At 32.7% G+C, this 15,127-nt stretch overlaps 1 protein-coding gene across 1 annotated transcript in view; it reads right to left on the bottom strand.

Annotated features, from left to right (window-relative positions):
* Positions 1-15,127, bottom strand: part of LOC108911987 (cholecystokinin receptor type A-like) — a 63,357-nt gene that overhangs the window by 34,095 nt on the left and 14,135 nt on the right. The window contains 1 exon segment of the mRNA XM_018717083.1: positions 11,643-11,840. Within this exon segment, the coding sequence (XP_018572599.1) occupies positions 11,643-11,840 (198 nt within the window).

Genomic DNA, 15,127 nt, shown 5'->3' with positions numbered 1-15,127 from the left:
ATCGACTTGTTCTCTTGTAAAAACGTTTTACTTTTTAGGTGTATAGCCGTCATTCTAACGTTTCAAAAATGCTCTCAGCTTGGAGTTTTTTGGTGTCTCTAATTTGGGTCTTTTCACCATTAAACAAGCACAGTGACAGAGGATATGTATAGAATCGTTATCTTCGTGTTCACATAACCGTAGTTGACTGTCTATACATATTTGAACGTGTACAAACACACCTGACCTTGGCATAAAGTTAAAACGGCTTCAAAAAGTGTAGACTTGTTATCTGTTAAAAATATTAAAGGGAGCACAACAAATTATCAGTTTCAAACAGATCACTCTGTATACATATAGAATATACATTTTTCTATTTTGAATTAACTGTTTTTCTTCGTACCTAGTCCTTGCTGTATCCTTTTAAAGTAAATTTCACTTTCCTATCAACTCTTGTTAAGGTCCCTTCTCAAGGAAAGATAGATTTACGCGAAATCTGGAAACATTTCATTAATTCCGCCGAGATATATGGGGTACAAAAAAAATCGCAGGATCACCGAAAAGAATCAGTGGGTATGGATAATAGAGGAGAAAAAGAACCCTGGATCTCCATCGTAAATCTGCTAGGGATTCCTTTCATTTATAAAGTTACAAATGTGGACTCGTTACACTGATATATACTGTAAATACCCTTCAAAGATTTTTTTATTACGGTCTTAAAATCTCCATAATTTTTTTTTAAGTTTACAAAAGTGTTTTTCGCGGCTTTCTTTACACTTTTATTAAATACATCTTCAAATTGTTGCTACAAAAATTATCGTCTGCCTAAAAAACCCTGCCCCATTTATCTGTCTCGATGGCTTCGCGAAAAAAACAAAACAAAAGCAAAAACAACTGCCTTCAGTATTCGAAACATTCCCCATTGTATTAAACGGCCCATAAATTACGTTGCGCTTCTCTCGAATTTTATTTCGCTCTATAATTTTCATTTCGAATATTAAAACCGTAACGAAAACGAAGCCCTTTTTGGAAATTGCATCCCCCTCAGAATGGTACATAAATTATAACCCAAATTTATGTTTAGCATAAATTCGCGAGGATGAACGTTGGCGGCTTTAATTTCAACGCAAAGACGATACAACCGCCTCGGTAATTTTAACTAATGATTCCGTCTTTGCATCTAAACGGCGATTAGAGCGCACCGAGCAGGTATTTCTAGACGTTCTTCCCACACGAATCTGTGACGATGTATCTAACCTTTCTTAATAAAAAATCTTCTCTTCTTTTTTTAATAAACTAGTGGAAAAAATTAAAGGATAAAAAAAAATCTAAATTTTCCGCGATTTTTCAAATGGCTGTATCTTTGATAAAAATGGTCGTATTGAAGTAAAAAAAAGCAATTTGAAGCTTGAGTTTCTAATTTTTGGATCTTGCAAAAAAAAATTTTTCAAGTAACACGTATCGCGCAATCTTAATGAATATCATGAAAAAAAAATTTTCGAATTGGGAATTGGGAAAATGACTAATAATTTTTATATTTTTTTCATAATTTCAAACGCTTTCTGCAATAATAAAGTAAAAAAAAATCAGGTAAAAAATAGTTTTTTCATTTTTTTACAGATTATGAGCATTTAAAAGTAAAAAAACGTGTTCCTTTAATTTTTTAAAAAATTCAATAGAATGAAACAAAAAACGGCTTAATGGATCGAATTGAAACTCTGTAGGGCTTTTAGGGGTATAATGACCTGTAAAAGGGACACTTAACATTAGTCATTTTCCCAATAATCTCAATATGGCACGTGATTTTCTAGAAGACCCCTAAAAGTTTTTTTACGATTTTTCAGTCATGTTAAAGATAAAAAAATTTTTTTTAAACCGTGCCAGGACCTTGTAGAGAATTCATTCAAGTTTCTGAAACCCACCGTCGATTTTCTGTGCAACCATTGGTTTCTGAGATATCGATGAACAAAGAGAAAATGATCCATTTTCATTCAAAGTCCGATAGCTCAGCGAGAAATAGTCGTATCGAGACCAAAAAAAAAAGAAATTGAAGCTAAATGAACAACTTATCTAATCCGTAAGGTGGTTAAGTTGGAAAATTTTTTTTCAAGTCCGTACACCAAAAATAAGATCGAAAAAAATTTCGAAAAATTTTTTTTCATAATATTCATTAAGATTGCGCGATACGTGTTACTTGAAAAAATTTTTTTGCAAGATCCAAAAATTAGAAACTTCAAGCTTCAAATTGCTTTATTTTTTACTCCAATACGACCATTTTTATCAAAGATACAGCCATTTGAAAAATCGCCTAAAATTTAGATTTTTTTTTGATCCCTTAATTTTTTCCACTAGTTTAGTATCTCGCTTATTGTTTGTTAGAGATGGACCCAAATCCTATATGACTATGCTCGACAGAGAACGTTCTATCCAAATATGTAAAAATATACAGGGTGTTCCATTTAAATTAACAAAGTTAACATCTGCGGCCATTTTGATTGGACTTCATTTGTTTTTCTACTATCATTTGCGAAAAATTCATAAAAAATCGTGCAACTTTTGTATTTCAAAATATATAGTGAATCTCCCCGTACAGTAATAGTCAAAAGTGATTTTGATTGTTTGAAGCAGACTTTATAATTATGAAAATTTGTTTAAATCGGAAAATGATACATTTATCAGGAATCGACTTTTCTCAGCTTCTGCAACAGATAAATAGATATATTTTTTTAATCGATAGAAGAAAGCAAGATCTATTCGAATTTTACAATGTCGATTCAAAAAAATCTTTCAATTTAAATTTATGTGATAAAGAACAATAAAGTAGATAATATACGGTACAATGTAAAGAAAACCCAGCTACGAAAACTTTTATTAATATTTCACAAAAATGAAAATAGACTTGTTAAAATAAAAGGAAATTTACTACTTATGGAAAGTAGAAAAATATAATAGCATTTTCTTGCATTATAAAGTCATATTTACCTTTATATCACGAATATGCTCCTGCAGCAATTGAAATCTCAAGAAGTAACGAACACAAACTACTGTCAAGGTCGTTTTACAGTAAAATAATAGCGACTAGATTCGTTATCTGTTGTAAAATATATTTCCGATTTAAACAAATCTTCATAGTTATAAACTCTTAGCTTCAAACAATCAAAATCCACTTTTAATTGTTATTGTACAGTACATTGTTTTGCCATAAACGCATTTCAACTTTGAGCTTTCATATCTCTATGACCATTTTGTTCGTCAATTCTTCCTTTATTTGATCCTATAATTGCATTCGAAGAATACGCAAATACGGTAGCTACATCTCTATATGTTTATAGGTATTTTTTCGAAGAAATTTTGAAAAAATTCTAATTGCTAAAATGGATAAAATCGAAAAATTTTAAACGGGGATTGATAGTTGAGACTCTAAAGGGTATGTATATAAATTGAGATCTCAAAATAATTATTGGTTTTACCGACCGAAAGAATTGAAAAATAAGTACAATTCTGTATTTTTTTAATTAACAATCGAATTATGCGAAATCTACCCGGCCGATTTCGATGAAAAAATTTCTGCACTACTACCATATCATGAAGTACTCAGAACTATACATTTTATAAGGCTGCTCTAAAGTCAAGGTCCGAAATAAATTCATGAAAAAAACATATTTTTTCACGAATTTTTTTGTTCTATACTGTATTGAAGCAACAATAATGCACATAAAAAATTAGGACCACTTTTAATTTGGAGAGAATCTCAAAACGAAACTTTTTTTCCTTTGCCTATTTTCTCTAATGTCAATATTCTCCGAGTTGTATGTATTATATGTATAAAGAAGGGAGAAAAATGTGCCTTTTTTTACATTTTCTTGCGCTAACAATTATGCACGACTTTTTCAGCAAAAATTAGCGTTACTATATAAAACATCCATCCCGAAACAGATACAGAACATTATTCTTAACTTCCAGCTGAGACGGAGACGTGTCAGTGCGTGTCATAATTATACAAGTGGAGAAAAGGTTAATAAAGTTTTTTGTTTTTTTTAGTAAAAAAAACCTTAGAGTATAATAAAACAACACGCCAAATTTCATTAAAATCGGTCGCAAAATAATTTTTTGAAAAAAATTTTGAAAAAAACTTGTATTTTAAAAATGTTGCACAGCCTCAAATAAAGCATCTAGATACTTGAAATTTTTTTCACATAGAAAAGACCGCTCAACCCTTCAAATGGTTTTTGAAAAATTGAAATCGGTTGATTAGGACGGCCACAGTAAATTTTTAAAGTTGACACTCATTTTTTTTTATTTTTAAACAATTATATTACATTTATTAATTTGTAATTTATGAAGAGTTTAACAGTGTATCTAAAAGATTTTTTACCTCATCATTGTAGCTTCCTATATACAGCCGCTCCGTACCGTTAAAGGATCACCCTGTATATTAATATTAGCGATAAAATATTTCGAAACATTTTATCATTTAAAATTTTAAGATGCACCTAAATTTCTCTAACTTCATTCATAGAAAGTTTAACTTGTTTGCATGCTTCATTTAGTCGAATTGTAACCAAATTAGATAGCCACGCATTCACGTAAACCCTGCGAACAGAAATCTTTAAACTTAATTTGCCGTTTATTTTCCATTTTCACCTGGAGTGTATTAGTTGAAAGCCGGAGTAAAATGTCACTACTAGCGTCGTTTTGCCTCTACGAAACCAATATTTCAAGTAAACTGTATGTGGAACAATATAGTATTCATTTCGAAACTGAAACCGGAGACGTACTGTGACATATTAATCATAGAAAGTCAGTGAGACGTGGCTTGTACATTACCCAGTGGAAACTGGAGTTAATTTGCCTACCCTTTCCAAAAGAATTTTGTTTTTCTATTGACTCTAAATGTCAAATGGAAATGAATGTTTTCCTTTACGGTAATAACATATTTCGTTCCTAAAAAAAATCCTTGTTTCCATTCTGTTTATTAGTATTCCCATTTACATTTTAATAAATTTGCTCTGTGCATTCCATTTTATTTTAAAAAGAGTTGTCAAGGCATATCAAATTTTATTCACATTTAACTGAAAACAACAAAGGAGAGTTTGATAGTTTTCCTGGTAAGGACTGATTGGAGTTTGGTCTTACTGTTCCTTCAATTCTAGAACTCAGCACCAGGAAATTCTCTCTAAGGGGGGTTTTAATCTGTCTATTGGAAGAGCTAAGGCAACTGTCTTAAACAAAGCCGCAGATAACAAATCTTAGACTCCAAGCGCCGCACAATATCTCTAGGGGTTCTAGCAAACAAAGATCTAGTATGAGTGTAGTATTCGACGACAGGAAAGTCTTTCTTTAACATATAGCGAACGATTACCGCTGAATAAAAGCAAAAGTTAAATTCACATTTTACTATGTGTGAAAAAGCGGACAAATGTAAATGAGATTCGTACAGGGTGTCACCGCAAAGGAGTACCACTTAGAAGATATTGTATAGTGTCATCGAAAGTTCGTTGCGATCCGAACACATTTAAACTATTTTATAAAAATCCGTGTAAAATCACTAATGTATAATTATTTTGACTTTTTTTCGTCAATGATTGCTATTTTGCAACATCGGTAATAAATTTAAACATTTTTAACTTGCAGTGTATTGTGCAACATTCAATTCTAAAACTTTTTTCCACTTCAATATTATTCCAAAAAGCATAGGTTCCAAGATATAAGTTAAAAAACTCAGATAAAATAGGTATTTGTTAAAACTTTTTAAACATTTTTGCAATTTTGAAAATGTTCCGAACCTCGCACAGATCTAGGGATCTACACTTTTATTATGCGAGTTGTACTGAAGGTAATCCAGAAAAAATTTGCTTGCCCCCTCTCACATCCACCTCGATACAGATCCGCCCTAGTCTATTTATTTACTATTATTTCTTATTATTAACTTTATTAGCTTTCAATTTTCTGCAGTAGCTTTCAATAAAACATCAAAGTGTAAACTAATATCTAAGTACTTAATTCACGAAAGGTTAGATATTTGGTCAAACTCTGCCTTCAATGTTCGTCTTGTGTTGCTTAGCTAATCCTTATTAAACGTCTAAATATTCTCTGGCATAAATTTAATACCCTAATCCGGGGAGAGGCTGGATCGCGAACGGTCTGAATGCTGTAGGCGATAATGAAAAAAGGAAAGTGTAGAATTTTAAGAGATTACGTGGTCGTAACGTAATTAAGAGACTTTAAAAAGATTACACTCCCCGTTCTTCCTGAATAAACTAGAAGAAATTAATAATACGAGATGAAGTATTACGAGTAGCTGCCACAAAACTTGGAAGGACACGGAACACAATTTTACAATTAATAAAAAATTATTCCCAGGGAACAAACAAAAGGAGTATGCTACATTAATATGTTATTACTTCTATTATTACGACGATATTTTGAAACATTCTGTATGATTCTTTCACTCTGACATTTCCGTCCATTGAATTCTGGTATTAATACCTCATCCAGGAACACACCACGTGATTCTTGCCTATCGGAAAAACATTCATGATCCAAACGTAACCTCTATATTTAGGATAACTTGATGACGTCGTTTATATTTAATGTTTTTTTTATTACCGGACCTTTAGTTCATCAATATCTCCTTCGCTACATCTGAGCTCTATATAAAGACATTAATTCCCTTGTTTCACCCTTGTTCGTTATCGCGATAGTCCTCACAGTCTGCCCCGTAAATTTTCCTAATAACAATCAAATTTTATGCTCCATAAAATTACCTTTGCTTAGTAAAGTTGTCTGTGGACTTTTTGTGATGTAAGACCTGTATCAGATAAAACGTTATTTCTAAGGGTGGGGCCACAAAATCGAAAGTCCTATAAATGAGGCAGAGCGGGATCCTTCGACTTAATAACGGGCTACTAAGAGACCACTGTCGGTGCCTTGGGAACATGTCATTTTTTGTAAGACTTCAAGAACGGTAAATTATATTTTTACATATTTTCTTGATATCACAACAAAACTTCCTAGAACTTTTGTCATCAATTATACGAACTGTTAAATAACTGGTTTGTTAGAACGAATGTACTTTATATTAGTGTAGTAGGGTGGGGAAAATGTTGGTTCGAAATTTTCAGTAACATGTCTTTTAAAAAAATCAAACAATATGAATCACGTTTAATTTATATTACCGAATTCAATAGAACAGTATTCAATGAATTGTTCTGTATAATAGATTAAATTATGTGTTCATTTCATTAATTTGTAATGTTACTGTGTTCCATCTATATATTACAACGTCTATTTTCCATACGAATTTAATCAGTGCTTTAGTATAATATAAATAAATTTTCTGTTCATTAGAAGCTTAAATAATACATCGACCCCCAACAAAAGTCATTTGATTAAATAAATATATTCAATACTATCCCATTTATCACCGTATTGTACAACAAAATGTAATATTACTTTGCTTGTCGGCAGCTCTGATATTTTGACTGCTGTACAAAAAATATCGGTTTTATATAAACCACTTCTATTGCATTATTCATATCCGATGAAAGTCTTACCCTAAACTTGCTTGTTAACGTTTTTTTTTTTGGGGTAACACATGTTCGGTGTTTTTTTTGGAAACAATATATGGAAAATGCTAGACATGTTCGAAGCCAATATATTCAACACCAGCGAAAGAGGATTTTCGTCAAAAATAAGTTGATCAAACACTGTTTTTAAATGATTTGTATAAATATGAAATGTCCTTTCTTCTATAATTTCAGTTTGATTCACCCTGTGAGGACGAAGCATAGGTGTCCTTTGAAATGGATTACGTTGGGGGAATTAGTGGAATTTGTGTAGCGTTCCAGCGAAAGTCCAAAATATGAAATAAAATCCAGTATAAATTAAAGCAAAGTTAGACACTTTGAATGTAATGCCATATACTTGACCTGAATTTGAAGTTGTGTACCACAAAATTAAGTCTAATAAATGTAAATGGACGGTCCTTTAAAGCCAAACGTGGGCTGGTAAAATGTAATTATAATTCCAAACGTGATATGCGAATCGAGATATAAATGAAATTGAATGTTTTTTACGAATTTATATAGAAATGTCGTAGAAGCCCTTATAGAACAACGCGGTTGCTCGCATTCAGTAACCCATTATGCATGTCGCCAGTTAGAGTTTTTAAACATGGGAAGACAATTACTAGCTCTCCTGTCCCTTTATATCTCTTTGATGACCTGAAGACGTTTTACCTGAAACAGTTCCCTTCACCACATAACCGTTGATCTTTAACGTAAGAGCTAGGACATATACAGGGTGATCCATTAACTGTACATAGGAAACTAGACGTGCTACGATTATGGGGTAAAAAATCTATTGACAAATACGGCCAAAATAAATTGATTTAAAATATTTTCAAGTTTGTAACTTCACCGCTAGGGGGCGCAACTGCTATAGTGTTACAGAAAATTGTCGTTTTTTCGAAATTTCTTTTATATAATCTAAGTTGAAAATACACTTTTTAGATACAGTGTTAAACTCTTCACAAATATTGTTGGAACTTTTTCTTTGTCATTACCATAGCGTCGCCAGTATGAAGGACGCCATCTTGATATTTTGAAATTGCCATAACTTCTAAATGCCTTAATCGATTTCAATGAATGACGGTTCATTTTAAAGATCTATTAATAAAATTTATATTTATGGGAATAAAAATATTATTTTCCTGCGCAACGGTAGACGACGCTAAAAGTTTTGTAATTGTCTCCGTTTACTAAAAAATCTAAATGCAACGATATAGTTTTTTTCCATGGCTTGATAGACCATCTATTAAGGAAAACAAATACACAAACCGGAGGTCGATATCATTTTTCGTTTTCAATTTATTGGTAAAATTGTGTGTAAAGTTGTACTAGAACATCCTCCTTTATTTAGTTCTCTAAAATACATTCAAAATACACTACACTTTTATTATGTGAGTTGTACTGAAGGTATTCTAGCAAAAATTAGCTTACATCCAAGAAGTGGAATATTTCGACAGATCCGCCTTGGTCTAAAACGAGAATAACAGACATTTTGTTGTCGAAATTTAATACTAGTTCGTGTATGGTTTTCTTTCTTTAATATACATAAATATAGAATAGATTTTGAACGTACTCCAATAAATTGCCAGTTTGACAAGTCATGTGTCAAGGAAATTATTTAGAATTAAATCTAACTCTAGTGCACTGTGAAGAGAACAACAATTTAGGCAACTATCCTCGCAAACATAAATCAATGAATGTTACCCAGCATAGTGTTTGTTCTTCATCAACACAACGTCGATGATATAACTGTTTCACGTCACGTACCCAAGAAGCACTTTTATCTACATTGAATATCATGTACGTGATCCTCTTCTACAATAGTTCGGTAAAATGAGAAGTAAAACTCAAACGTATTTGAAATATATTGGATCCTCTTTACCATCGCTGTTTTCCTTAAAGCGTACCCAAATGTAGGAATAAAATTCATTTATACTTATTTTGCGGCTACTTTAGAAATGCACAATGGAAGCGGATCAAAACCAGATTTTTCAATTAATGTGGAGTTTTTCTCATAACTAGCGTTGATTTAATATATGATATATGAAAAGTAGCTTTAATGAAACCAGTTTTAATAACCCAGACATTTACATTTAAAAGAATTACATCCGTTAAGTCCGTTCCATATTTATTTATCAAGAGCTAACGTCTTCACATAGAACAATGTTATATTAAGTAACTTACAGTTTAAACTAATTTTAATGTTGTTGGTTATTGATTGGCAACAATGAACTTGCTGACACGTTGGTAATCTACGGCGAATGCAAACAAAACGCTACAGAGGCATCGCGTCATTATGCAGAACGTTTTCCGATAAGCTTCCATCTCGCCCTGCGGTGAATTATTTGTCCCAAGATACCATAGAGGCCTTTCATATGTTACAGTTAGAGCAAAAAAATTTGAAAGTGATGATAAATGTACTACACTAGTTGAATGTTTCTCATCATAAATATAAGAGGAAAACACCACGTTCGATGACGTGCTGTGTAAATAAAATCCTACCATAACATGTTCCACATCTTTTAAAGAGCTGCCTCAGTTTCCACCACGTTTAAACAATACAGAGAAAGTTTCAGTTTAAGAAATGGTTACATTCGTTATAAGTAATGTATGCATATCTCAGTCTAACAAGACCTTTATCTTAAGTGCAAAATGTTTCTCTGTCGTTTCAAGGACATTTTTTTCCATGGAAAGTGAAATATATTTTCGGTCGGGTAATAATTGCTTTTATGGTGTAAGATATATTCGGGGTCCCCTTTTGCGTTTCAATGGGATGCAAAAAATCTTTTTTGTCGTTAGTTTTGCACTTCTCCAACGGACTGATCAATCCAACCTTTTTTTAATGCGCCGGGAAAGCTCTCCCGGCTTCCAGTATCCAAGAAATGTACACACGAACCGGAGATTTTAGTTCGAAATATACACATACATCGAAATGGATAGAAAATCGACGAACTGGAGAATAGCTTGACTTTTGTTTGTGAAAGTTAATTCTAGTCATTTGTAAATCGTTTATATATATGCATGAGTTATACGATTTCAAATCTACTGAAACTGATTGTCTTAAAGTTTTCAATTTCGAACGATTAATTAATTTTTTTTAGTTAAAATATTGGCATTTTTCCTTTGGATTTAAGAATTAAATCTTTTCCAATCCAATCCAATCCACTGTGCCGCCTGACTTTATTAAAACAGTGTCAAGAAACTCATTCATTTCAGATTTACTTCACCATCTTAATTTGCAAATGCGGAACGAAACTTTAGTACGAAACAACAATAAACTAGTAACTATGAATGACACTCCATTAAGTCGCCTTCATGCCGTATATAAGTTGAACTGGAAGGAGTAGCACATATGTTTGACAACCGCCTATTTAACATATAAATTACTACCTACATTCATTTAGTTAAAGTTTAGTTCAAGTCTCGTTCAATAACTTTTGTTAGTTAATTCAGAATTAAATCAACACTGTTTTGCTTTAATCATTTTGGTTAAAACATGTACACAAGCATAACATCCCGTAAAACCATCGTCATTAAATGCTGTTTGAAAATATTTACCTACACGCCACTGGAATTTGGTTCACTGTAATGGCTTACCGAGCGCGATGCTCGCACAGTCAATCTTCATGTACTTACAAAAAGTATATGTACAAAAAAAAATAATTTTGAGAATACGTGTCGAATAAATTGATCGATGCGAAGCTTCAGATCTGAGGTAGGGATGCACATGTTATTGTAGAATATTTTCGATATCTAGTAACAAATAAATAAGCCTTTATTTGAATACTGAATAAATAGGCATTTGTCGAGTCATATCGATTGAAACTACCCTCAAAGCTACCTAGACGAGTGCGGGAAAAAAATGTACTTTCAAATATATCATATTCAGTCGTTTTATTCTCGAAATTTCTAAACAGTTGTATAGTGAATCAGCTCTGGCTTCCAAGTTATAAAACAAATCCCGTGGCATCCCAACAATAACCGAAACTATTCTCTAACGAATACAGTCGAAAGACGCCTACACTTAGCTCTAACTTCCAACTAAACTAATTGTCGGACGTTTTCTGAACTAACTTGGACAGTAATACTCACCCCTTTTCATCGCCTTTAACGAAGATACGATCAGGACTGGTCCGCTCCAAAACAAACTTGCCAGCCAGACGCAGGCGATCATCTTGTAAGCGTGGAACTGGGTCTGCCATCTCCTCGACTTCAATGGCCTGCAGATAGCGAAGTACCGCTCCAAGGATATCGCCACTAACGTCCACACTCCCACAGACACCGAAACAGCTGAAATGATATAAAGTTATTTTTCGCTGTTGCACTAAAATTATTTGATTACAGAAATTCGCTACAAATTATTTTTATTCCGTTTGGCTGATACACACTGTATATAAATATTATTCCACGTAATTTGCGAACAGTCTCAACTACACACTCTCCGTCGTTTTGTCTAATCTGGTATTTGCCATCTCTACAAATATTGCCTTGATCTTGTATGTAAGTAAAATTAAAATGTATCAAGCTTTCAGTAATAATCTATTTCAGGAACTCGGCTGAGTATAATCGTATAATAATATTATATTATTTAAAATGGATAGAATCTTTTTAAAGACCAGCAATTTATTTTAGATGAATAATGACAAGGCAGTATAATTGCGCATCATCGCCATAGCCCTAATTAATCAAAGATATGTTATGCTTCAGAGAGTACCGTTAATTAATTTAGACACTAATTACATCCCTCTGTTTTTAAATACTGTTCTGCAAATGATATAATATTAAGTGTTTAAAGCAAAGGTATAGACAATAAATGAGTTCAGGAAATAAGAAATTATAACTAAATCGCAAATTACATCTACAAAAAAAATTGACAAATGTTTTCTCTACGATTTTGTAGAAATTGAATAAACTATTTTCAGACATGCTACGAACTTCCGTCATCTGGTACAATTTCATTTAAATACACAAATTCATTCCGGCATAAAAAATTAATATTACGTCCCTGTGTACAGGGGATTTTAATTAAAAATATATGCCTCTATTAATTAAAACTGCATCACTGTATTTGCAGTACTTTATCAATGTTTACTAATTTGTTTAACTTTCAGCAGCATTTCCCCATTATTGGCATGCATATTCTCTCTCCAACAAACACGATCCTGGTAAACATTTATCATTTACGTAAATTATAACTTAGTAGTTAGTATATTTGCATCATTAATAACCCTAAGTTGGAATGGAATGCAACTTGCTGCTGCGCTAGTCAAAATGTATCCCTTAAATGAACAATTTTCATCGTGCAAACGTACCTACAGGCTATGGCACTTTGGGAAAACTGACTTGACCAAATTCATCAGCAGCAGTTTATTCAATATCATTTCCTTGGAACTCATTATAACAATTTACCAATGGTTGTTTAAAATGTTTAATAATTGTATGGATTCAGTAATCACACTCGTCAAATTGACATTTACAAGACAATAATATATGAAAATTATACAAATGTTTATGAAAATTTGACCATTTCTTGCAAAACTAACGAGACTATTGTTTCGATTTTGTTAATGTCTCCGCTGAAACTACCATATTTTTAATCCCACCACTCAGCTGGGCGACCTTAACCGATCGAATGCATTTAACGTTTTCGGATTAAATTTTCCAGCCGACTAGATCCCTGATTTCTGTTGCTGTTTTTAATCATTCAGAGAAATCATTCAGGCCAGGATGAAATGTAGCAGCATTGGGCAGATTGATTGATGCGATTTTCTGCTCGTGGCATCACGTAGTAAACAGGGAGACGAGAGAGAACGAAGGTTAGGGTTATATGGAACGACAATGCGAATTAAATTCAGAAAGATTTTGGTGTGGTATGTACCTGTCTAATTTTCTCATATCCATGAGTCAAATGTAGAAAATCAGATTATAAATAAAGTGTACACTATGATGTAATGGATAATTATTGCAATATTAGTCTTAGTTGAAGAAAAAAAATAATTGATCAACTCCAGTTTCAATTGGAAGTTCAAATTTCTAGAAAGATTTAACATTTTTCCCAGAAAAAATCGTCAAAAACTAAATAACCTTTCTAACTTATTTTAACACAAAAATCACCAAAACATCCCCACTTTTGTGAGATGACAGCACATTTTTATGTAGCTACAATTTGTTTAAACAGAATCAGCCGAGCTATCGACGGAGTCAGCGGTTTCAAAAATGTTTCTTCGAATAATTATGATAAGTCAGCAGGTACTAACTAAAGTGCTATTTGTAAATAATATTAATTGAATATTAAGAGGCAGCAAAATATATTTTAATAAATGCCATAAGCTCGTTTTTAGTTCAATTAATTTTCTCCAAGGTTTGCTTCGAATTAGAGAGGGAAATTTTCCTCAATTTTTCTCTTTCCTCTTTTTTGGTTAAAAATATCTAGTTTCAACAAAAATTAAATGATCCGTATTTTGAGCAAAAAATTTCCTCTAACTTGTCTAATCCTTCCACCCAGTGAACGGGGTCTCATATCGATATTTCAGTTTATTCATTAATCCATCCTATAGCTTTAGAGGGAAATATTTTAATAGGGTATTTATGTAACGTTATAATGGATTAGGGAGCTGTTTTGGAGGAATTATGGGTATATCTGCAAAGTGGCAAGAAATATTCTCGTAAATCATTAATCACCTGACGAATAGGATTACTAAATATCCCCAAATAAAGGAATATTTTAACTCTTTCAACTTTTGCCACGACATTAACACATACATCTTTACTCACTGCATGTACATACACAATACACATCCAGGTTTATTGAAGACTTATTACCTCACAAAATTTATAAAATATCCCTAACGCTTCTTGGATAAGTTGTATATACACCCGGAAAAAGAATTGTGGTAATATCCAATATTTGTTAAAAGAATTACAGCGATTGGGTATCTTACTAGACTTGACATCTATCCTGGAATTGTCCTATACAGGAATATCATTGGACATGCGTTTAAATACTGACAAGACTTTCCAATTTAAACCGTAAAGTGGAAAATTCAACCCCTTAGTTTTTGTCCATTACCACCACCTTATCTGGTTCAAAAGTTAGACGACTATTTGCGTCTGCCGCATATAACTTCACCCTATTAGTCACACTCGTAAAACAGTAACCTTCATTTATTTACCTTGCGACCTGCGACTAACGCCATCGTCGTCAGATTTCGGTGGTACTTCGCCGACATTGTCTATTACGTGCTCGTATTTCTTTCCCTCCTTCATATTGGATCTGTCTAGCGAAGAGGGTAAGTTCCAGACGACGCCGATAATTGGCACATCAATTGACATCCATTAATTATAAAGGTAATTTATTATCACAGATCGGCAGGCCGTAAGCAAGAAACTTGTCAGTTAGAAGAGCTGGGGAATATCAATTAACAATATGTTGTTTTTGTGACCGATAAACAAAGGCGTAGGGTAATTGAATTCGACAATAGTTCTGTGCGAAAGGACCTTGGAATAATATGCGTAAGGGTGGCCGCGGTTCTAAAGTCAACAACAGGTGGTGGATGGACGCAAATGAAGGTGTTTAA

This window comes from Anoplophora glabripennis, unplaced genomic scaffold (genome assembly GCF_000390285.2).
Source record: "Anoplophora glabripennis isolate ALB-LARVAE unplaced genomic scaffold, Agla_2.0 scaffold88, whole genome shotgun sequence".
NCBI classification, from domain to species: Eukaryota; Metazoa; Arthropoda; class Insecta; order Coleoptera; family Cerambycidae; genus Anoplophora; species Anoplophora glabripennis.
This window is presented reverse-complemented; position numbering and strand designations above follow the sequence as displayed.